Source organism: Dipodomys merriami, unplaced genomic scaffold (genome assembly GCF_024711535.1).
Source record: "Dipodomys merriami isolate MVZ:Mamm:240054 unplaced genomic scaffold, mDipMer1.0.p SCAF_11, whole genome shotgun sequence".
NCBI classification, from domain to species: Eukaryota; Metazoa; Chordata; class Mammalia; order Rodentia; family Heteromyidae; genus Dipodomys; species Dipodomys merriami.
In genome coordinates, this window is record NW_027202382.1 from 15,128,838 (window position 1) to 15,153,264 (window position 24,427).

At 46.0% G+C, this 24,427-nt stretch overlaps 2 protein-coding genes across 10 annotated transcripts in view; one reads left to right on the forward strand and one right to left on the reverse strand.

Annotated features, from left to right (window-relative positions):
• The window catches only part of Tmem8b (transmembrane protein 8B), a 28,511-nt gene extending 10,454 nt beyond the window's left edge, over window positions 1–18,057 (forward strand). For 3 of the 9 annotated variants that reach the window (XM_070009680.1, XM_070009671.1, XM_070009660.1), the window contains 10 exons: window positions 1,950–2,083; window positions 2,475–2,640; window positions 3,224–3,549; window positions 7,662–7,755; window positions 7,927–8,050; window positions 8,132–8,274; window positions 8,404–8,582; window positions 14,699–14,845; window positions 15,032–15,148; window positions 15,450–18,057. In XM_070009680.1, the coding sequence (XP_069865781.1) occupies window positions 1,964–2,083; window positions 2,475–2,640; window positions 3,224–3,549; window positions 7,662–7,755; window positions 7,927–8,050; window positions 8,132–8,274; window positions 8,404–8,582; window positions 14,699–14,845; window positions 15,032–15,148; window positions 15,450–15,806 (1,773 nt within the window). In that variant the 5' untranslated portion in view covers window positions 1,950–1,963 and the 3' untranslated portion in view covers window positions 15,807–18,057. Of the gene's footprint in view, window positions 1–1,949; window positions 2,084–2,371; window positions 2,641–3,223; window positions 3,550–7,661; window positions 7,756–7,926; window positions 8,051–8,131; window positions 8,275–8,403; window positions 8,583–14,698; window positions 14,846–15,031; window positions 15,149–15,445 lie in introns of all 9 variants that reach the window. The other 6 variants (XM_070009708.1, XM_070009689.1, XM_070009699.1 and 3 more) reach the window with 4 other exon arrangements.
• A 2,628-nt stretch (window positions 18,058–20,685) lies between these two features.
• Window positions 20,686–21,669, reverse strand: LOC138817062 (olfactory receptor 13C7-like). Its single transcript, XM_070007476.1, has one exon. The coding sequence runs from the start codon at window positions 21,667–21,669 to the stop codon at window positions 20,686–20,688; it is 984 nt and encodes a 327-aa protein (XP_069863577.1).
• Between the last annotated feature and the right edge of the window lie 2,758 nt (window positions 21,670–24,427).

The window sequence follows — 24,427 nt, forward strand, 5'->3', positions numbered from 1 at the left end:
CCTTCTCTGGTGCTGACTGTGGGCCTGTTGGTTATGGGTGATTCACAGAGAGGAGACCAAGTGTTTTTGGGCATGCCACTTTAAAGAAACTCAGCCCACCCATATGAGATGCAGAATCTATCTATCTTGTCTTTCCATTTCAGGATCTTTCAGACTCTTACACTCAGTTTGGATTCTGTGTTAGTGGCTTGTAAGAACCTGATTTCTGTTGACTTTTCCCAACCCCACTGCAGCTTCACTGCAGTTCTTCACCTTCCCTGGTCTTCCCTCCATACTGAGGGGACTGGATATGTGAGTGGTACAGTTGAAGGAAGGAGCACATTTTTATCAGAGAGGTCACATGTCCTGATTGCTTATTTGAAAACCAGAAGAAAGAAAAATATACAGCAGTATTTTTTTCTCTGAACTGTCTGACAAGGAAATGGACCATCTCCTGAGCATATATCTTTATCCTTGGTACTCATTTACTGTGATTATTTTACAATCCTGACTTAGGAGATGGGGGTGGGGTGTCACTGAAATGCCTTATGAAGAGTGTTTCTGATCATTAGGGACAAAATAGTCTTTTGTTGACACCAAAGATGAGGACATCTGTTCTGGATATCAGAGAGAAATTTCTGAGCATCTCCCTTGGTTCAAGAGCTCTCTGAAGGTACTGTCTTTTGCAATTCAACAGCACTTACTTTATGCTAGTGGTGTGCTAGGCACTGAGCATGCATTGATGAAGAGGCACAGAAACATTTCACACAGATGGTAATGAGAGCTTCTGGCCTGAATCTATCATGGCCCCCTTCCAGCCTCCTAGAGCTTTGCTGGAAGTCAGTGCCTTGGGCTGGCTGTTCTTGGCATGAAATGCAGTAGGATGTCAGGGCTTGGATCTTTTGTCCCAGAACAAGGCTTGGAGGTATGTCTTGGGAAGAGTAACAACACAAGTGAGTCATACCCTCTAGGTTATATTGGGTCAGCAAAAGACTATTTTGTCCAGAAGGTTAGAAAAACCTAATTAGATCCTGGTGCCCCTTGACTGACATGGGACTTCAATGGCTGTAAGTACCATGAAACAGGAATGATAACAAATGGGACTGTGCACATGGAAGAGTGATGGGGCTCTATAGGCTGCAGAAGGGGCTAGGGAATTTGTTCAGGATGAGAGAAAACAGGAGATGTGATCTTGTCCTCTACTGGCAGAAGATACAGTGTGAGGCTGAAGAGCAGGTTGTATCTGTGGACTTCAAGGGCAGAGTAATGGGAGGGGGGTAAGAAATGACAGGTTTGGGTTTCACAAAGGTCAGAATAATCCCCAGCTTGATTGATTCATTATTGATTCATTTATTTGGCAAACATTCATTGTGAGTTATGCATACTATGTTAGGCCTATATCAGGAGAACAAAAATAAAATAAGACAGAGTTCTTATTCTCAAGTTGCTAATAGTCTGGAGATTGAGAGCTCATTCATGGCTCTCACTGTTGGGATAGAGCAGAGGCTTGACCAGCACATGTGAAGGGGCAAGTTGAGGAATAAAGATAAAGATTCAGATTGGCTAGTGGTTAGTAGGGTTGTATTAGAGGCCTTGAAGGAGCTTTCCATTGTCCACAACAGAGCCAGTGTTCTGGTTGGGGGATTAGAGCTGTTTGAGATTACTGTGAGTTGGGGCTGGCCAGCCATGCTCAGGAGGGAAAGTTGGACTGGGAGAAGGTAATGATGAGCAGCATCTGATTGTCATCTGGGTCTGGTCATCGAGCACTGAGGATCACAGCAGATCTTGCAGACCCAGGTAGGTGGGAAGTGATCAGAAAGGACTACTCAGAGCTCAGAGAGACCATAGTCAGAGCCCTGGGAGAGGCCAGAGGGGTTTCTTTTGGATTAATCTAGCAAGTTCTTACTAGCACTGGTTTAGTAGCACCCTTGCTATCCTCCGACCTCCTGTCATCCTTGGTTTTGTCTCAGGGTCTCCAGGATGAATGTCAGTACCTTCTTCAGCCACAGCTGATCATCAGGCGTTTGCTGGATGTTGCTGTGTTGGTTCCTGGCCGTCCCTCAGAGCAAACCCTTTCTCTCCACAATCACTCAGCCCTGTACAAGTAAGTTGAACAAATCTGGCTCCTCTGGTTGTAAGTAGGTGGCAAGGGGGCTCTTTTGGCTTCTTAGCCACCTGCCTGGTTCTGCTCTCCCTGCAGCCAAACTAAGCTTCTTGGGTGACCCAGTGCCCTAGGGTGGGTTGGATTCCCACCACAGAAAAGACCTGAAAAGGCTCTATGTTCCTCTGTGTCCTCTAATCCATCTCTGCTCCTTCATCCTTTTGTTTACCTCTTTCTGGTATCCCTCTCATTTCTCTGCCTTTTCTTGCCCCCAACCTCTCCTCTGCCCAGGGTCTTTGTGCCCAGCTTTACTTACAGGGTTTCAGCACAGCTGGTGTGTGTGGGGAGCCGAGCGGTATCTACCTGCCCCCTGACATTGCGCCTACGTCCCAAGGCCCCACCCCTGCACAACTCAAGCTCTGTGGCCTGTGGAGGTGCCTCAGTATGCCAGCTGGAGTTAGCACTGCCTCCCTGGGGACACTGGGTCTATGTGCGTGTGGAGACACCATCCCGTGGCCCCAGTAGGACTGTCCGCTTCCAGCTGGTTGTGCGGTTGCAAGGTCAGAACCCCTACATCTACCCTAATCACCCAGACTGTGCAGACATCTATAGCTGGGAGGTGACCCAGGTGGCCCTCTGCCATGTCCCTACAGTCTCCCCTGTTTCACCCAGGCTCCTTCATACTTCTGGAGGTCACTCCTTCCTAGAATTCTAAGTCACTGAGGAGCCTTCTGATTGTTTTTCTGCATCTGATTCTAATGAGAGAGAGACTCATTATCTGCCCCTCTCCGGTGTACACTGAATCTATATTGTATATATTTTTCTTGTGTTAATCTCTTAGTTTCCTGAGGTAGATAGGACAAGGACATAGTCCTTGCCCCAAACCCATGGGAATCAATGAGACAGTCTGTCACATTTAGTTTTATCTGTTTCAACAGCATTTTTACAGCTCCTCGGAAGGGACATTTGATCTCGATTTCCTCCAATATAACATACTATTAGCTGGAGCCACTAGGAAACCCTTGTACCTTATCCTGTGACCCTAGATGCCCCACACTCTCAAGGAATGTGGCATGCGAGTTCTCACCTCCTGTTCTTTGTTATATCCCATCTCACTTTGTTCTGTTTTCCTCTGCTTCACAGAGTGCCCACAGCCCAGCCTATCCCGAGCCCTGGTCCCTGGAGCTGCCATGAACATGCCTCAGTCCCTGGGCAACCAGCAACTGCCTCCCGAGCTACCATCCCTGGGGACCCCAGTAGAGGGACCTGGGACCACATCTCCACCTGAACACTGCTGGCCTGTGCGCCCGACTCTACGCAATGAGCTAGATACCTTCTCTGTCCACTTCTACATCTTCTTTGGCCCCAGTGTGGCCCTTCCACCTGAGCGCCCAGCTGTGTTTGCCCTGCGGCTGTTGCCAGTGCTCGACAGTGGAGGTGTCCTCAGCCTGGAGCTCCAGCTCAATGTGGTACTCTGTGAAGAGTGGGGTGGTTGCCCTGTGGGGGAGCCTAAAGGAGAAGGTGTCAGGGGTACGAGGGCTTTTATCTCCTCCAGAAAGCCTGTCCAGGGTGTTTCTCTCTATTTGTAAAATTAGGGACCAAGTCTCAGTCCAGTTTTGGTTGACAAGCTCACTCCATATTGCTCGCTATGAGTGGGATGGAGCTATTTAAAGCAACTCAGAGTAGTCCTGGTCCTGGTGTTCCCACACACATGCACAGGGCTTCTCTCAGGGGTGATTGTTCACTTTTTCTTGTTTCTCTTCTGCAATGAGGGGTCATCATTTCTTGAGGCCATGAAGTTTGTGTTTGGACAGTTTCTATTACTAAGGGTATTTTTGAGGTGCCATTGAAACCTACTTCCATGAACGTTTACCCACTGATCTTTGTTTTGTCCAGTAAATACTCTTCTTAAAAATAATTAACAGACTTTTTTTTTGATAGTACCAGGTTTTGAATTTAGTCTTATACTTGCTAGACAGGTGTTACCACTGAACCACACTTCTAGTCCCCCCCTCTCGCTTTTGTTTTTTGCTAGTTCTTTTCAGGAATATTTTTCAGGTTATTTTGCTTCCCACTTGGGCTTGTATTTAGATGTCTATTTTAGGCTGCCTATAGCTGTTTGGAACCCAACCCAACCACACCATTGCATTCAGATTTTTTTAGTTGAGATGGAATCTTGAATTTTCAGTCTGGGCTGGCCTTGAACCTGATTTTAAACCACAACCTGCCCATTCTCTGCTTCTCAGGTAGCTAGGATTATAGGCATGAGCCATTGATACCCAACATAGACTTCCTTTTTTGAAGTTTTAACTTTATAGAAACCTGAGCAGAACATGCAGCCTTCTCGTATGCCTCTCTCTTCCTGAAGTTTCTTTTAATGACATCTTGCCTTAGAGTAAGTAATAAGTTCATTATATCCCTCAGCCCTTCATGCTTTCTCTCCGTCAATACTGACATTCTACCATTTGAACCACACCTCTAGTTTCTGCTTTTTGCTGGTTAATAGGAGACAAAAGTTTAAATGATTTAGAATGGCTGTTTTTAAATCCCAGTTCTCAGATCTCAGCCTTCTGAGTAGCTAGAATTCTAAAATTTCAGCCACTGACGTCTGATCTTTATTTACTTTTTTTTTTGTACTGGTCCTGGGCCTTGAACTTAGGGCCTGGGTGCTCTCCCTGAGCCTTTCTGCTCAAGGCTAGTACTCTACCACTTGAGCCACAGCTCCACATTCAGCTTTCTGGTAGTCTCATGGACTTTCCTGCCTGGACTGTTTTTGAACTGTGATCCTCAGATCTCAGCCTATTGGGTAGCTAGGAGTATAAATGTGAGCTACTGGGGGCTGGGAAGGTGGCTCAGTGGTAGAGCGCTTGCCTTGCATGCATGAGGCCCTGGGTTTGATGCCTCAGCACCACATAAGCAAAAAAAAAAAAAAAGCTGGAAGTGGTACTGTGGCTCAAGTGGTAGAGCACTAGCCTTGAGCTGAAGAGCTGAGGGACAGGGCCCAGGCTCAGAGTTCAGGCCCCACGACCAGACCCCCCCCCAAAAAAAATGTGAGCTACTGGTGCCAATCTTAATTTTCTTTTTGAGACAGGGTCTCTCTGTGTATAGGTTTAGCCTAGACATGGTAATCCTTCTGCCTCTTCCTCCCAAATGCTGGGATTACAGGCATGCATCACTGTGTTCAGCCATATTCTACTTTATTAGCCTTTCAGATGTATCATCTCTATATCTCCAAAGCTGATACAATGTTGGTTCTTGGGGCCCTGGCATCCAGAACTCTCCCCATCTATCACCACCTCTTCTGGTCATACTTTTGGTCATGGTGTCTCTGGAATAGATGATCTGAGGTAATTTGACTAGGGTGGCAGGCAATTCTTGGATTTGTACAGTTAGACCAAGTGATTTTTCTGAGCTGCTGGATCTTACTATCAGATCATCTGGGCCAGCGGTAAACTAAAATGCATATTTCTATTATAAAAATAACAAGATTATATAAAAACTTTGGACATAGAGGAAAACATTTTCAACAAAACTGTTTAACTTTTTGGCATGCCTCCTCACAGCTCTTCTCCACATTAATGGCTTTGTTTAGCTAGTTGTAATCCAGGGGCATATACATTTTGGTCCCTTGAGCCTGTGAACTGCTGCCAATTCCCATCATGTGTTTTTACAGTGAGGTTTTTTTTAAACCTAAATGGGAAAATTTATGTCTATACTTGGGGCACTGCTTGATATTGATTAGGTCTGTGGGCCTTGTCCACTTTGTATAACTCATATATTTATGAAGCCTGTGATCTTCACATCTGAGTTATTATTGTCTGCGTTAAACAAGACGAGGATGAGGACAGAGTCCTGTGGTGAGCCATTGGAGGTTATCTGCTTTGATCATCTCCACTACCTCCCCACTAGGAAATCTGAGGACTGTACTATAGTACAGTGTGTGTGTGTGTGTGTGTGTGTGTGTGTGTGTGTGTGTGTGTGTGTGTGTGTGTGTGTGTGTGTGTGTGTGTGTGTGTGTGTGTGTGTGTGTGTGTGTGTGTGTGTGTGTGTGTGTGTGTGTGTGTGTGTGTGTGTTGGTTCTTCAACCTGAAGCCATGCCTTATAGTCATACTATTTCTCTCTGACTCAGTTCTGTCTACGACTGTATTGTTTGTATTTGCTTATTGCCATGCCTATGGGCAAAGACAGAGATTTTGATTTGACTCTTAAATTTTAGAGCTCATATCAGACCAGCTTCACCATATCATTCTTTCTTCCTGAGTACCTGGAGAATAATGGTCTAGTCTCTCTCCCCAACTACCATAGCTCCTTACCTTCTCCCTCTTTTCATTCCTCTCCACTCACTCTGATGAGCATCTGCTTCCATTTGTTCATTTGCGTACTATGACACTTGCTGCACACCTTATGCAGCCTGTTTGATTTATTTGGAAAGGTATATCATCATTTCTACTCCGATATTTTCCTCCACATTTGTTCTTCTTTGGCTTCCCTGAAATGACTTTCACTGAATAATATACTTGAACATATTACTTTGGGAGATTTATAAGCAGGTTCTAAGAAAGTCACTTTTAGGATTAAGGACATAGGAAACATGACAACACACAGCTTCTTTGGTGAGAATTTCTCTGGACCCTGTGCTTCTCAGGCCCTCTTGCTTGCTAAGCAGGGGCTCTTCCACTTAAGCCATACCTGCAGTCCCTACCTGTGCTTCTTCTGGTGACCTTGGCTGTGATCATACTACCTGTGCTTTCCTGTTGCTGGGAATGACACGTGTCAACTACCACCCCCATCTCTGCTCTCAAGTAGCGAGGTGGATTGAGCTACCTGGACCTTGGAGACTGATTCACCTTTATTGTATGCATGCACACTATGAAAATTCACCATGCTGCTTTTATTACTTGCAAGTTAGGATCAAACATATGGCTCACTTCTAGGGATACATTTCCTTTTCCTTTCCAGATTTAAACATTTTTTTTCACCTCATGGTCTGTTTTATCCCACTCTTTGTGTTTGAATCAGGTGAGATTATGGTATTCTGATACTTTCTGCTTGCAGTCAGCCCCATACATTTACTCCTGGGGCAGGGGGCATCAGGTTTCTTTGAATCCCAACCAGCTTGCTGCATTTAATACTTCTGGTCTTCCATTACCACCATTCAGAATTCAAGATTGTTCTACTGAGAAGTGAGTTTCTTTACAAGCCTCTTGCCCCTCAGCCTCAAGGCAAGATGACTGAAAACCTTTAATTGCCTTGGTCAACAACTAGTTCAACATCTGGCACAGCTGCCCTGTCCCTCAATAAACTAGATAGGATAGAAAAAGAGGGTATGCTGCCTTTTGAAGGGAACCTTTTCATCAGACTTTGATGAAAGATCGCTGCTGTGGACAACCTGATGCTTTTCAGTCTTGGCTTCTGAGAACGGAGTCAAGAGAGCAGAGCAGCATGTGTATGTGTGGGGGGTGCCTTGGGAGGTGGGGAGAATACACTATCCAATGAGATGAAAGCTTGACAGATGTAGATGTTGTGATGGTGAGTCAGGAAACAGTCTTAACACAAGGCTGTCCATACCTGTTTTACCCAGAGTTCCCTGCACCAAGAAAATGTGACAGTGTTTGGATGCTTGACCCACGAGGTGCCCTTGAGCCTGGGTGATGCTGCGGTGACCTGTTCCAAAGGTGGGGTGAGGAATAGGGAAGGGGAGGAGGCCAGAAGTTTCCACAGGGCTGGGTGAGGTGGCAGGGGATGGAGGCAGGCCAGATTAAGGCCTCTGGGAAGTTAAAATGGGTGGGAGAGGGTTTCTGGGTCCTGATCACATGCTGATGTGCGTCCCTCTCTTCTCCCTTCAGAGTCTCTAGCCGGCTTCTTGCTATCTGTCAGTGCCACCTCCAGAGTGGCCAGGCTTCGAATCCCATTCCCACAGACAGGGACTTGGTTCCTGACCCTCCGCTCTCTGTGTGGGGTAGGGCCTCGGTAAGAGATTGCTGGGCTGGTTCTGGGATGGGTGGGTGTGGTTCATGCACAAGGTAATTGGTAGTGTGTGCACACATGCAGGTTTGTGCGGTGCCGCAATGCAACGGCTGAAGTGCGGCTGCGCACCTTCCTGTCACCGTGCGTGGATGACTGTGGGCCTTATGGCCAGTGCAAGCTGCTGCGCACGCACAACTACCTGTATGCGGCCTGCGAGTGCAAGGCTGGTGAGTGTGCTGGGTCTCCTGGGTTTTAGGGTGGCCTGGAGGGGTGTGTGAGCTGGGCCCTAGCCTGGGTGGGGGCCAAAGCCCCATGGCTGCCTTCTGTCTTCTACTCCTCGCCTTCCCCACCCACAGGGTGGCGGGGCTGGGGCTGCACCGACAGTGCCGATGCACTCACCTATGGATTCCAGCTGCTGTCCACGCTCTTGCTCTGCCTCAGCAACCTCATGTTCTTGCCACCCGTGGTCCTGGCCATTCGGAGCCGATATGTGCTAGAAGCTGCTGTCTACACCTTCACTATGTTCTTCTCCACGGTATGCGGTGGTCATCCCTGTCTTCACCAAGTCCTTGTCCGTGGTGGCGGGCAGGGGTCTGTATTTCTACCACGTTCTCCATGGGGGTGGGGGACCTCTCTGTCTTCACCATGTCTTCTAGAACAGTGCTCTCTTTTTTGTAAGGTACCTTGAGATTAATGACTAAAGCTGTTTTCAACTTAATATAACAAGTGTGTGGCTCCAGCTATTTCACATACTGCTTACCTAGAAGGTGAAGGACAGATACCTTGACTAACAACATCTTGGCTAAGAAACTGTCCCAGGGTATGAAATTGTGTCTTTACCTTTACAGGGTGTGAAATGCAGAGATGTGCAGAGTCTTCACCTTCCTCATGTTCTTGTATGATGTGAAGGGCTAGCTATACTGTGCTCATGGCTTCTACTGTACTGGGGATTTAAGCTCTTTAGTGTGTTCATTGGTCTAAGAGCATGCCCATGTTTTCCCATGGAAACTTCTAGAAGGTAGAGGAAAGCTCTGTATTGGGCAATTGATGTAGGAAAAGTCTGGCTCTCAGAGTCCTGAAGCATCATGGGAAATGATAATGCTTTAAACACCTCCATTTCATTACAGAATCTCCACAGTTCTTTCTCTGAGATTTTCCACTCTTATATAACCAGAAAGATCCATATTACAAGCAGAAGTTTCAGATACTAATAGGAAAGGTAGAGAAGAGGATCTGCTAGATTTAACCCCCAAGTATTTTTCCTGCCAAGATTCTGCATGTAGGGATCTGGTTATCTCATCAGTGGGTTTCTGGCATCTTGTGACACAGTGACTATCTTAGATGGATTCACACTCTCCTAATATCTGGGCAATAAGGACATCACAAAAACCCATCTGTGCTTTCTTGGTGTCCAGCAGTCCTTGACATATGGGAGAAAAGTAGGGGACAGATGTGCTGAAAGTGAAGGTCACAGGAGTCTCCTGGGTGCATCCACAAATGAGGCAGCGTAGACTTATCACCACGTCTCTAGAGAGAGCTTGGCTCTTTTGGCAGGATAAAAACGCATTCCAATTTTGCCTGACTGGGCCCCTTTTCAGGCCTGCTCTGATAGTGCCTCCTTCTATTTTTATACCAGACACTATTTTTCTTATTGCCAGATGCCCTTTATACTGCTGTTTACCAAATCCTCTAGCAACAGCTGTTCTGCCAGCCTACTCCTGGCTCCAGGCTGATCTAATGTGACTCACAATTAGTAAGATTACTTTTTTTCTTTTAAACAGTGCTGGGGTTTAAATTCAGGGCCTGACCTCCAGTCCTTTTTGCTTTCACTATTTTTCAAATACTGTTTCACTTTTTTGCTTGTGATGGCCTGACACACAGTCCTATTTATGTATCCCACATGGCTGATATGACAGGCTTGTATCACTGCATCCAGGTTTTAATTGGTTGAGGTGGGATTTCAAGAACTTTTTTGCATAGGACTGACCTTGAACTGTGATTTCCTGATTTTGACCTCCCAAGTAATTAGGATTACAGGAATGAGCCACTGCACCCAACACCCCTACTTTCATAGATAAGGCAAATAAGTAAGAGAATAATGAAGAACTACTGGTTCTGAGGCTTTGACTGAAGTCACGCTTTTAATTCTAGTTATTTTTCCACATGGGTCAGAACAGAGCTGCTGGCATCCAGTTTTCCAGGAGAATATTCCCCATTGTCCCTCCTTTCTATTATTTCCTTAGTTTAGACTTATTTCTGCATCTGTGTCCATTGAAGGACCCATTGGTGATATTGCAATTGGCACTACCACCATAGAAGGTCGGTCATTTTCCTGTCTTAAAATTCAGAATAGTTTATATTTGGGAGTACTTTAGAAATTTACACATATAAAATGTTAAAGATAAAAAAAACAGGCCACAACCTGACATTTGATTTTGTATGTAACCAAATAGTTTAGCTGATAACAGCAGCAAAGGGACACATATTGAACATGTGCTATGTTAGGCACTACTAATTTAATCCTCACAATATACTGTCATAATAGGTAGTCACATTTATTCTTTTTATGTGTATATGTGTGCTAGTATCAGGGTTTGAACTCAAAGCCTTGAGCTCCAGCTTGGCTTTCTTTGTGTGTGTGTCAGGGATGGAGGTATGGAGCTTGGACTCAGAGTTTGCATTGTCCCTCAGTTTTTCTTGCTCATAGCTGGTATTCTACCTCTGAGCCATGCCTCAGTTCAGGATTTTGCTGGCTAATTGCAGATGCAGTCTTATAGACTTTTCTACCAGGGCTGGCTTCAAACCATGATTATTTAGGTCTCAGCCTACTACTAGTGTGAACCACTGGCACCCAACTTCACTTTCACTCTTATTACTTTCATTTGTTTGTTTTTGTCAGAGACCAGACTCAAACTTGGTATCTGATGCTTTTACTCATTGGCTGTCACTTTACCACCTGAGCCCTGCCATTTTGAATGAAATTTGAATGCTTTGCCTGGAACATGAATGATAGAGTCTAGATAGTCAGATTCTAGGTTCCTCACATATAATCACTGTGTGAACATGGATTGGTAATTTCTAAACTAACTTCAGTGCCTCAGAAGTCCTCAAGTATTATAGAGAAACATGTGACCTCAACTTAGTACTTTTCCTTAAATCCTTTTTTTTTTTTTCTGGTCATGGGGCTTGAACTCAGGGCCTGAGCCCTGTCCCTGAGCCATTTTGCTCAAGGTAAGCACTCTACCACTTTGAAACACACAGCACCACTTACAGGTTTCTGGTGGTTAATTGGAGAGTCTTATGGACTTTCCTGCCCAGGCTGCAATCCTCAAGTCATCAGGCCTCCTGATGAGCTAGGATTACAGGTGTGAACCACCAGTGCTCGGCTTCAAATTCTTTGTGTGTGTGTATATGTGTGTGAGCGTTGGTACCAGGACTTGAACTCAGAGCCTCATGTTCTTCTGTAGGTTTTTCACTCAAAGTTGGTGTTCTACCACTTTGAGCCACACATCCACTTCTACCTTTCTTTCTTTCATTTTTGATGGTTAACTGAAATAAGAGCCAGATTTTGTCTGCACGGGCTGGCTTCCAACTAGGGTCTATAGACCTTAGCGTCTTGAGTAGGTGAGCAACCGTGCCTAGCCTCTCCTCAAATTCTTGTCATAGTTCCTCCTTTTCTTTTATCTTTTTTTCTATTTTTTTGTGATGCTAGGGACCAAACCCAGCGTCTTATTCATACGAGATAAGTGCTCTGCCACTGAACCACATCCCAGCTCTCTCTAATTCATAAGAGCCAATCAGGAGATAAGAAAACAGAACCAAACCACAGGAGTGATGGTACACACCCGTAATCCCAGCTACATAAGAAGCATAGGTAAAAGGATCATGATCCAATGCCAGGTCTGGGCAAAAGCACAAGAACCTATATGAAAAAATAACTAAAGCAAAAAAGGGTTAGGGGTATGGCTCAATTGGTAGAATGCCTGTCTTGAAAGTTCAAGGTTTAAGCTTGGTACAGCCAAACTAGAATAGAAACAAAACCAACAAAACAAAACAAAACAAAAAAGCCATATATAAAACACTTCAGTGACAGAACTCTAATCCATATAGTCCAAGCCATAGATGGTTCTTAATGCTATTTGAGTCCTATAATTAGATCTCGAAAGCCCAGGTAGAGCCCACATCCTGAGACCATTCAGCCTTCCTTGGTTATTGCTGCTATCTTGGCTACAAGCCTATTTTCTCATTACCTTTTTGGTTCCTCAATCATCACAGGTAATTTTCCATAGCCCTTGGCGAAAATCACATAACTGCTTCTAAAAGAAAACATAATTAGGAAACAAAAATAACGAGAAATAGTAAGTTTCATTATATCCTGACTGCAAATATTGCAGTCTTTGCATTGATTAAATATGCTTTCATTTCCAGTGTGATACTCTGTAATGCCTAGTTTCACCATTTTTTGAGCATTAGATGAACTGTTCAGTTATAAAAATGTAAAATAATGCACATAAAAACAATTTAGGATAATTTTCTGTTGGGGAGGGTTCTGGAGTTTGAACGCAGGGCCTCATGCTTGCTAGACAGGGGCTCTATCTTGAGCCATACCCCAGCTCTCTTTTGCTTTACTTATTTTCAAATAAGATCTCAAGGTTTTGCCCAACCAACCTCAGACTGTGACCTTTCTATCTATGATGTTCGGATCCTCTTACCTATGGCATTCTATGTAACTGGGATAACAGATGCATACTGCCATATCTAGCTTCTGTGAGATGGGGTCTTGTCATCTTTTTACATGGCCTTGAACGTTGGTCCTCCAATCTCTCCCACTCATAGTTGTGAACCTCTGTGCCTATGCCAGGATAATAATCTCAGATATAGCATTCAGAGCTGGGGAAATGACCAACTTAGATTGGAATTACATTAATAGAATCTAGTTTGTAGTCTTAATATCTTTAATTCCCTAATTTTAAAAAATTATTTATTTATTTTTATTACTTATTTATTTTATTGATCCTGGGACTTGAACTCTGGGCCTTGTCACTGTTCCTGAGCTTCTCTTGCTTGAGGCTAGTTCTCTATCACTTGAGTCACAGCTCTAATTCTGGCTTTTTGGGTAATTTATTGGAGATAAGAGTCTCATAGACTTTGTTGCCCAGGCTAGTTTTGAACTGCAGTTCTCAGATCTTAGCCTCCAGAGTAGCTAGGATTACAGGTATGAATGAGCCTCTGGCACACAGCTTTAAAAAGAAATCATTTCTAATACTTCTATTGCTATTGATAAAAGGAATACTAATATAAAAATACTAATACAAAAATCAGCTCACAAGTTTTAGTGGAACAATTTCTTCCTACAGCAATCTTTTAAAAAATTTATATTGCTATTATTAAGGTGATATACAGAGGGGTTATCATAAACACACGATAATCTTAATTTGGATTTTCTACCACCTTAAACAATTGCTCTGACTTTTTAAAAGCACATAGAACATAATCAGCCATAGAGCATTAGTGAGAAGATCTCTCTAAAACCCCTTCAAGAAGAGATACTATTTCCATTTCTCCCACTTTTTTTTTAGTGCAGAGAATTTCCTAGGAGAAAATCTGTTGTCTGTTATTCCTCTAGATATGTCCTTAGTATTTGGAGAATCAGCTTTGCCTTTTATTCTGCTGACCTGTATTCTTATCTTAGGTCAAATGTTCATTACACGTTCCTCTTCCAGAAACTTTTGGGCATTTCTTTCTTTATACTTGAAAGTCAGTCATATGGAACAAGTGCTTGGTTAAGCCTGAAATGTAAGAATAATGCTTGACAAGAAAATCCAAATCATAAATACATATTAAAAGTGATTTAGTGGCCTCTACTTATGTCTAGTGTTGGAGGGAGAGAATAACCAATGTCCTATTTGGTCTTTTTCTAGTTTACGTATTAGAAAAAGACTAAAATATTGGTGCATTTAGGAAACAAATTAACTCTCACCACAGCTAAGAGAAAGCACTGTAAAAATAAACAAATCTTGTGGGCATAGTCAAAGTAGACACTGTCCCTTCTTCACCTTGTTTTGAATAGTGGGAAGCTCCAAGCTGTACTCCATGGCCTTAGCAACAGCCTTCTTGATTACTGTGCTCCCTGCCTCCTTGGCTTGGGTAAAGAGGATGAAGGAGGGCAGTTAGTGGAAGTCAGGAGAGTTAAGCCCAATTCAGACTCAGCTCTCAGGGGAAACTAGAACAGGCAAGGGAGGTTCAGGGTCTAGATTAGCCAACAGGCTAGAGCCAGATTCCAAAGCTTGGGCCTGGGTTGGGGATTGTTGCTGGGACCCACAGTGGGCATGAGGAGAGAGGGAAGGGATTGGCCTCAGCTTGTAAGTTCTGGGCCCTTTGGCCTGTCACTCACCATAGTATATTCTAGAAGCAGGAAGATTAGGAAGGTGAGGACCACAGTCAGAGATGCCAGATACAGCATATGAAGCCAACCAGGCCTCTATACTGCATGCTTCTTAGGAGTAGGGGAGTCAGACATTTCCTCACTCCACTCACCTGTGACCCCTGACCTCTATTTCTGATAAACACCCCTATGGCTTCCTTCTCTTTGTTTTGTAGACCTGCACCTGCGCTTCAGGGCTTTTCAACACCTGTCATTTCTTTCTCCAGTTCTATCATGCCTGTGACCAGCCAGGCATCGTGGTTTTCTGCATCATGGACTATGACGTGCTGCAGTTCTGTGATTTTCTGGGCTCCTTAATGTCCGTGTGGGTCACTGTCATCGCCATGGCTCGTTTACAGCCTGTGGTCAAGCAGGTCAGTGCAGAGGGGCCCTGGGGGATAACCATAGCCAAAGTCTACTGGAAATTGAAATTTGTTCCTGCCGGGGGGGGGGGGGGGGAAGAGGGGAGGGGGTTTTCAAGTGCTTCTCACCAATCAGGTCCTGCCCCTGGAGTGCTCTCACTTTGCTCTAGCCCAGCCCCTGGAGTCCTCTTTCCCTAGGTGCTGTATCTGCTGGGGGCTATGCTGCTGTCCATGGCTCTGCAGCTTGACCGACATGGACTCTGGAACCTTCTTGGACCCAGTCTCTTCGCCCTGGGGATCTTGGCCACAGCCTGGGTAAGGGTGGGGAGGGCTGAGGAGGAGGGTGGGAGGAGCAGGACTTGGGTGAAGGGTCTTGGCTATATAGTCTCCAATTTAAGGTGGGTTTGGACTGTCATGCCTGGGACCAGCCAGGCATTGTGGTTTTCTGCATCATGGACTATCATGTGTCATCTGCCTACCGCACTACTTCAGTAGTAGGCAGGCAGGTATCTTTAGGTCACAGTCAGGGTTCAAGAGAAACCTGAGAATGACCAGCTCTGGCTTAGGTTCTAGGACCTTGCATTCTGAGCCCCACCTCTCTGCCTCCCCCAGACAGTACGTAGTGTCCGTCGTCGTCATTGCTACCCACCCACGTGGCGCCGCTGGCTCTTCTACCTGTGTCCAGGAAGCCTTATCGCAGGCAGCGCGGTCCTACTCTATGCTTTTGTGGAAACCCGGGACAACTACTTCTACATTCATAGCATTTGGCATATGCTCATCGCCGGCAGTGTGGGCTTCTTGCTGCCTCCTCGTGCCAAGACTGACCGTCGGGTCCCATCTGGAGCCCGGGCCCGGGGCTGTGGTTACCAGCTGTGCATCAATGAGCAAGAGGAGTTGGGCCTTGTGGGCCCTGGTGGGGCCACTGTCAGCAGCATCTGTGCTAGCTGAGAGGAGCTTTGGGCCAGGCTCCTAGGGGATATGAACCCTTCCTAGGGTTCTTCCTAGGGCCATGGAGCCCACTTGGGGATGAGAGATAAGCTGCATTTCTCTCAACATGGAGTCTTTCTCAAGAACATTGAATTCTTTCAGGGACCTGGAGGCCTTCCCAGGACACGGGGGCTTCTGGAGGGCCTGGAGTCCTCCTGAGTCCATGGAGTCCTTTCTTAAGGACTGGAGCTATGCAGGGCACAGAGCCTACTCAGGACAAAGGAATCCCTCCTAGGGATGTGGAGCCCTTCCCAGCAATCTGGAGGCCTCCTACAGATATGAATTGTTTCTCATGGAGTCCATCTTGGGAGAAACTGAGTCTCTAGATTTTTGTGAGAGACTCAGTAACTCTGGCTTCAGATTTCCTTCCCAGAGGCAGTGTGTGGGGCTGGGCTGGGCTGGACTTGGAAAGGGGTGTTGCAGGACAGATGGAGCTGGGGCAGGGATGATGGTGGGACAGGGATGTAGGTGGAATCTGATTTGTCTCCAATGAAGTATATGTTGGTTCTATACTGCATTTTCTTTCTTTCTGAGGCTTGGGGTGGGAGGAGGGAAGGAAAGGGAGCCCCTGAGGAAATAGCAGGGATGGTGGGAGACCAGTCTGAAGATGAAGCTTCTGCCCCATTGTGCAGCCCTCTACCTGGTTCTTCCTCTCCTTTCTAATACCTCCTGATGGCTGTTTATCAATCTTTGTGGATTCCAGCCTCCAGTAGTGTGTGTGCATGTGTGTACTAGGTATAAGTATGCATGGGTACATGTATACTAAGACAAGTTGAAATTGGTTACATATCCCCTATGACACACTCCCAGAAAAAGAAGTTGAGGTGCTTTGAAATTGGAATAACAGGTACAAGTTTAAGATGCACAAAAAATACCACAAGAATGTTCCTATTTTGAGTCTCCATTTTCCCCTAAATGCCAGAAATAATCTTTTGTCAGTTGGAATTTCTCTGTTTCCATGGGGGTCATAGCTGAGTTCTGAGGGTCTTACATAATGTCAAGATGTCAGGAGAACATTCTCTCTGGTCATGTCCATACTCCACCCATCCCCTGAGATTTCCATCATCCTATCTGGCTCCCAGTCAGTGACCAGACAGATCAGGTGGATGCTGGAAGATTTCTTGTTCCTGTCAGTGTAACTCCTCAGTCCTGAAGTTCTGAACACCTTGGCTTTCCAAACATTCTACAAAGTCATTTCTACTCTGGAGTCCAGCTCTAGGTTTTACTTAACAAGCAAGGCATGAACTGTTCCGGCATTTAAATTCTGTAGACATATCCAGGGTCTTGTCTCATGATACCCTTCTTTTAAGAACCATCTGTGCCAGTGCTCACACTACATTCCCTCCTCCTCTTTGCCTCCCCCCCATTTGTTCATCTGGAGATGGGGAAACTTTACTGTTGTGTTTTCTTTTCTTTCTCAAATCTTATCTATGCCTTAAATTTTTTCTATTTTCTTCAGGGTTGAAACCCAGGATTGCTTCCTGCATTCATGTCTCTTCCTTGGGATACTGAGTAGAGAATAACAGGGCCAACTGAGTGGCAAGAAGTGAGGATGGGGGCTGGGAAGGTGGCTCAGTGGTAGAACATTTGCCTTGCATGCCTGAGGCCCTGGGTTCGATTCCTCAGCACCACATAAGCAAAAAGAAAAAAGCCGGAAGTGGTGCTGTGGCTCAAGTGGTAGAGCTTGAAGAGCTGAGGGACAGTGCCCAGGCCCAGAGTTCAGGCCCCACGACCAGACCTCCCCCTCTCCCCCCCAAAAAAGAAGTGAGGATGGGTGAAGTGAGGGTGGGAGGGCTAAGGGTTAATTCCTCTGTAAGAAATGTTATTCCTGGGCTGGGAAGGTGGCTCAGTGGTAGAGCGCTTGCCTTGCATGCATGAGGCCCTGGGTTCGATTCCCCAGCACCACATAAGCAAAAAGAAATAAAGCCGGAAGTGGCGCTGTGGCTCAAGTGGTAGAGCGCTAGCCTTGATCTGAAGAGCTGAGGGACTGTGCCCAGGCCCAGAGTTCAGGCCCCATGACCGGACCCCCTCCCCCCAAAAAAGAGAAAGAAATGTTATTCCTTCACAGAGCTAGAACAGATTACTAAGACTCTTGAACCATATAGCTGGGGTTCAGTCTAAATCAGTAGAAAGAGTCCAAAGAGTCAAAGAGCTGGGTTTTCACCTCCCAGCTAGGAAGGATTGGCAGGGGCTTCTGGAAAAGGGACCTTGAATAAAGATGAAACAAATTGCTGTAATGATAAGATTTGGGAAAGTGTTCTCTGTGGTCACCTGTGCCCATCTTTCATCCCTTTCCTTAGATTCCCATCATCCCTCAGGTCCCTCATTCAATAAAATACTTAAAACACATACCAGAGAGCTAGCTTGGTATGTGATATGTATTCAGTATGTGCTAGACAAAGGTCACGGAGTTATTGGACATGAGAGCTAGAGTAAGGGGAAGATGCAGAGGCACAAAAGACTGGTATTTACCCAGGCAATTGTGAACAAAAGCACTGGGCCTGGGCCTCTGGTGAGTGGGTGTGGTGTAGGTCAGGTAGTCAATGATGTGGCATCTGGTTCTTACCTGATGGGAAATGAAGAACTACTGGACAATTTAAACAGAATAAAATGAACAGGTTTGGTTTTTTTGATAGTTGGTACAGGGTATGAGTTTTGAGAGGAATTGGAAGAATGAGCATGGAGTGACAAAACTGTCATACTATTTGAGATAATGAAGATAATTTGAAATAATGAAGGCTTCTTGACATAGCCCCATTGGAGAAGAGGAGACTCCTGAGTGACTAATTGGATGTGTGGAGTGAAGTATGGAGAGAAAGTCTAGGATGTCCACCATGTTTCTGACTTGGGGTGATGGTACCATTCCTTGAGTTCCTGATACCACAGGAGTTGGGATACTGGAGTTCCGTTTGGGATATTTTAAGGTGCATGTGGAGTTCCTGGGGGAAAGGGACTAACAATGAATCAGGGCTGGGCATAATGGCTGAAGTAGCCCTTGAACCCCTGTGTATCTCCTCACTTGTCTCACTGCAAAGATCCCCAAATCCAAACTATCCCTGCCTGCCCTGGATACAGGGCTGTGGCTGTTGCAGGTCCTGCTGCTGCCTTGCATGTCCCTTCTGTATGCACAGCCTCCCCGAGATCTCTGTCCACCCACAAATGCCTGAAGCAGGGCTCAACTCTCAGATGATGACACTATGAATGCTTCCAAGGCACAGTTTGGTTCTGCAGTCCAGCTATCAGGAAGTCTCTGTGGGAGCTGAAAAGGTGAGTCAGAGTCGGAGACCCTGAAGGAGCATTCCTGTGAAATGTCATGGATGCCTCTGGACAGGATAGGTACCAAGTAAAAGGTCATGCAAAGTGCCATAGGATGTAAAGAGGTTGATGCCAAAATGCATCAGGGAGGAATGCATGGAAGAGCTGATAATCTTCAGTGTTATCTGAGAACAGCATAATCAGACATGGGTGCAGACAGTACAGATGGTACAGTGTGCGGCCAGCCCAAATGAACAGCTTAGCGGAGAGCCAGATTGAAAAAGCAGGCATACTCAGACTCTGGAGGACCTAGCCAAGAATTCGGACTAATTGTTGTGCTAATATGCCAGGAAAGGTCCTTGATCAGAAGACTAGTGAATCAGTTGGGATTTGACCAAAGAGGGAGAAACACTGAGGGATTTAGGGAATTTACTGTAGAGATTAGACTTACACAGTCAGGAGCAGTTAGGGAAGTCTATATAGAGCTGTTACTTCTGCATTTGGCTTTGGTTCTGAAGGTGGTACAGGCCTGCAGGACTGGCAGCAGGAAGGAAAGGTGGGTGAGTGAGGGAGAATAAGAGCTCAGGACAATAGACTGGAACCTGTGTACAGCTCCTGCTGTCTTTAAACTCAGTGACCCAGATATCCTGCAAGAAAAGTTGATACCTTTTGGCCTGGAGCTGAATGTGGCCCAAACTGAGAACTGAGCCTGATCAGGTAGAAGCAGGATGGACTGCACTGATAAGCACGCAGTACATTAAAGATAGGAAGGCTTTTGCTGTTCTTTTCCTTCCAGCCTCATGTGCCTGTCTAAAAAGAGGCCTGTGCAGGAAGGAAATTTGGGAAAGCACACTTCCAGACTAGTTTGGTTGACATAGTACAAAGCTACCACAAGGGAACTAACCAGAGCTTTCTGGGGATGATGAACCAACCCTGTGCAGCTCATGGGGCACGGACAGCCAGAGCACAGGCTCTTGGTTAACTGTGAGTGATATGAAGTCATTAGGTATTAAGAAATCCCTCAGTCCTTTTTCCTTCCAGGCACATATAGCTGGGTATATACTCCCTCTTCATGTTAGAAGTGGCCTCGTGCCTTGTGTTGGCAATGAAATGTATGTGGAAGTAGCAGATGCCACTTTTTTTTTTTTGGTTTGTTTTGGGGTTGGTACTCAGGGCCTTGGTGCTGTCCCTGAGCCCTTTGCCCAAGGCTAGTGCTTTACCACTTTGAACCACAGATCCATTTTTGGTTTTCTGGTGCATAAATGGCAATAAAAGTTTCACAGACTTCTTTTTGCCTGGGCTGGCTTTGAACAACAATCCTCAGATCTCAGCCTCCTGAGTAGCTAGGATTATATGTGTGTGCCACCAGTATCCTAGGCATCACTTTGGAGTAAAAGCTATGAGTCCACACAGGCTCTGTTAACTTCTGTTTCCTTTTGGCATAGTGACCAGCAGTGGATAGTGCCTGCTTTGTCATTGTAAGTCCCAGGGGGGAGAAGACAGTGATGCAGAGCAGACCCCAGGCCACGCATGGATCTGAAGCATGAGCGAGAAACCAACCTTAATACTCTTAAGCTATTGAAAATTTGAGATCATTTCCATCACATAACCTAGCCATTACTGACTGATAGAGCTGGATTGCAACAGTAAAAGTGGGGCATTCTCCTGGTGAGATCTCTTCTCAGCAGAGCTGCAAAAGCAGCTTTCACCTCTGAGTTCCTCAGATCGTAGATGATGGGGTTCAGTGAGGGTGCCACAACCTCATAGAACAATGTGATGAGCTTATCCACATCCGGGTCTTTGGCCTTGGGTTTGAGGTACATGAAGGAGATGGTCCCATAGAAAACTACCACCACTGTGAGGTGAGCAGAGCAGGTAGAGAAGGCTTTGTGGCGGCCTGCAGCAGAGGGCACACTGAGGATGGCAGCCAGGATGAAAATGTAGGAGAGGCAGATGAGCAGGAGTAGAGTCAGTGTCAGGACAGCTGTGGCCACCATTATTGTCAGGGCATTGAGGGAGATGTCCCCACGGGCCGGTTTCAGCACTGCCAAGATCTCACAGAAGAAGTGGTTGATGACATTATGGCCACAGAAGGGGAGGCGCCACACAAGGATGGACTGCAGCAGAGAGTTGGCGAAACCTGTCCCCCAGCTCAGTGCTGCCATCCGCATCCACATCCGCCCACTCATGAGCTGGAGGTACCTGAGTGGCTGGCAGATAGCCACAAAACGGTCATATGCCATGGCAGCCAGGAGAAGACACTCTGTAGCACCCAGTGCCAAGGTCAAGTACATCTGCAGGGCGCGGCTGGGGAAGGAGATGGTCTTTTGGGCTGCCAAGAAGTTGATTAGCATGAGAGGCATGACGGAGGAGGTGCCACTGATGTCTATGAGGGAGAGGTTGCTGAGAAAAAAGTACATGGGGTTGTGCAGGCGGGAATCCAGCACAATCAGCCCCACCAAAAGGAAGTTTCCTAGCAGAGTAAGGCAGTAGATGGTCAGACAAAGCACAAATAGGGCCATTTCTAGCTGATGGTACTTATGGAGCCCCAGCAGGACGTATTCCACCACAGCAGTATCGTTTTTCCTGTTCATGTCACTGTCTCTCCTTTTTCATCTGGAATATACAGCTTTTTGAAAACTCTCTTTATCTGGTGGGAGAGCCAAGCAAGCTGAATGTGTGAGCTGCCTCAGCTCAAGCTCCCTCTCTGGGATTTAGTTTCACCATCTGTTTGACAAGAGAGGTGGACTTCAGCTCTGCTATTCTACTAATAGAACTTAAGGGAGCATGTGGCACATTCTGGTCCCCTAGGTTCCTTGCTGTGTTCTCCAAGGGACACTCACAGGATTCACATTTTTTGTTTGTTTTGGAGACAGGGTCTTGCAGTATAACCCAGATTATCTTTGAACTCAAGATCTTCCTAGCTCCATCTCCCAATTGCTGGGTGCATAGGTGAGCACTACCATACCTGGCTTTTTAAATGTCCTTGGCTGTTCAAAGGAAGCATCTTCTCTTGGCTATTACTTCATTTGGCTGAATTGTGGCCAAATCTGAATTTCAGATCCATTCATAGCACTTACTCTGTTTTTTTTTTTTTTTTTCCCGCTGGTTGTGGGGCCTGAACTCTGGGCCTGGGCACTGTCCCTCAGCTCTTCAGCTCAAGGCAAGCGCTCTACCACTTGAGTCACAGGGCCACTTCCAGCTTTTTCTGTTTATGTGGTGCTGAGGAATCGAACCCAGGGCCTCATGCATTGCAAGTCAAGCTCTCTACCACTGAGCCACCTTCCCAGCCCCATAGCACTTACTCTGTACTAGGTATCTCAGGTGGTAGGGCTATAATCCTAGCAAGAAAAATATGTAGAAAATAAAGATGTCATACCGGTCATGATTGCTGGCTCCCCCCCTTGACTGAGGTGAGATGAGTTCTGGTAGGCAAATGTGTGATGGGTGATTTTGCTTAGTATTCCTCTGAGCCATGAAGAAGGAAAATTTTGGCACCCCAGGATGTGTGTCTGATTTCTGGCCATCTCTTCTAAAGAAATCACAGCCTATTCACTGGTGTGTGTGTGTGTGTGTGTGTGTGTGTGTGTGTGTGTGTGTGTGTGTGTGTGTGTGTGTGTGTGTGTGTGTGTGTGTGTGTGTGTGTGTGTGTGTGTGTGTGTGTGTGTGTGTGTGTATCTGTGTGTGTGTGTCTGTGTGTGTGTGTCTGTGTGTGTGTGTCTGTGTGTGTCTGTGTCTATGTATCTATGTTTATACCAGTAGTGGGGCTTGAACTCAGGGATTGGGTGCTGCCCCTTAGCTCTTTTGCTCAAAGCTGATGCTCTACCACCTCTGGCTTTTTGCTGCTTAATTAGAGATAAGAGTCTCCTGCCTGGGCTGGCTTCATACTGTACCCCCTGAGTAGCTAGGATGACAGGCATGAACCACTGATCCCAGCTTCCATTCACTGGTTGTTTTTTTTAAAGGACTTGTAAAAGCTCCTGATAGAGCTCCTGGTGACAGGATTTGATCCCTGCTTTGAAAGCCAGTGACTCACTTCTTGGCTTTCATATTGCTTCTTAACATAAATGAGGTTGGTGGGGATGCCTGGTGATGAGTGAAACCAGGCACTAGCCTGGCAACGTGGTTAGTCATTGACTAGCATTGAAAGGGAAAGATGGGGAGAAGCTGTACCCCCCATTCCCCGTGCCCTGGGCGGCCTCCATGCTCTGCTGAGCTGGTCTCCCTGTCTCCTTAGGAAAGGCCAGGGTCAAGTGTTCCAGCACAATGGACTTGTTAGGCCAGGAAAGCTTATGGCCCAGGTGTCAGAACTTTTATTATTTGGAAGGCATAATGTACCCCTCCCTGCACCTCAATCCTAGATTGCCAAAGTCCTGGAGAGCAAGCAACTTTGGCTTCACCTGGACTGGATTGTTTTGTCCCCTTCTCATTCCTCCCGCTTCATTATAGTCACCATGCATAGGGACCAACCCAGATACAGCCCACCATGCAGATTATACAAATCCTGTCTCCCCCCCAGTTCTCCTTTGCATATCTCCCTCTCTCTGTTCTAAAGGAACATTTCTGCTCATTCATCAGGTCAAGCTCTGTCTTTTTTTTTTAACTCCTGCTCCTTATAATTGCCTATCCCTTCTGTGCAAGTTTTCTGATTCTTTCTTGTGCTGCCATAGCTCTCCACTATCTTTCTAAGATTATTTTGTGGTATTAGACAAATCTGCCTTATCTGTTATGCTTTGAGGCCAGGACTCTGTCTTCTTCCCTCCAGCACCACATACAATGAGTGCTATCAAAGGCTCAGCAAATATGAACATAATTCAAAACCCCAAGTTAGTACCAGTCATGGTGGTGCATACCTGTAATCCAAGCTCTTCAGAAGATGGAGGCAGTAGCATTCATGTTGATGGCCCGCATAAGCAAAGTTCGCATTTTATCTCCAAAACAAAAGGGCTAATGGCATGGTGTTCTACTTGGGGCATAGCTTAAGTGGTAGAGTGTTTACCTAGAATGAGGCTCTGGGTTCAATTCTCAGTATGGAAAACAACAACAACAAAAACACGTTTGAATCTTAGCTTCAGCATGAACTGTATATACTGGCTGAATGACTTGGCTTCTCCAAAACAAAGTCTCCTTGGAAATGGGGGAAATGGTTTGGTACAGAGGAGGCAAACACTTGGAGGTGTAAGCCATGCTAGGTGGTGGTGATGTGGAGGCTCAGGATATAGGGCTGCCTCTCTGGTCCCTCTGCTTATTCTCCTGGGTCTGTATTTGTCACCTCCTGGACATGGGCTCCTGTGTCTTCTGTGAACCCTCTTGCACCCACAGCCTACAAAGGTTTTTCTTTTTCCTTTTCCT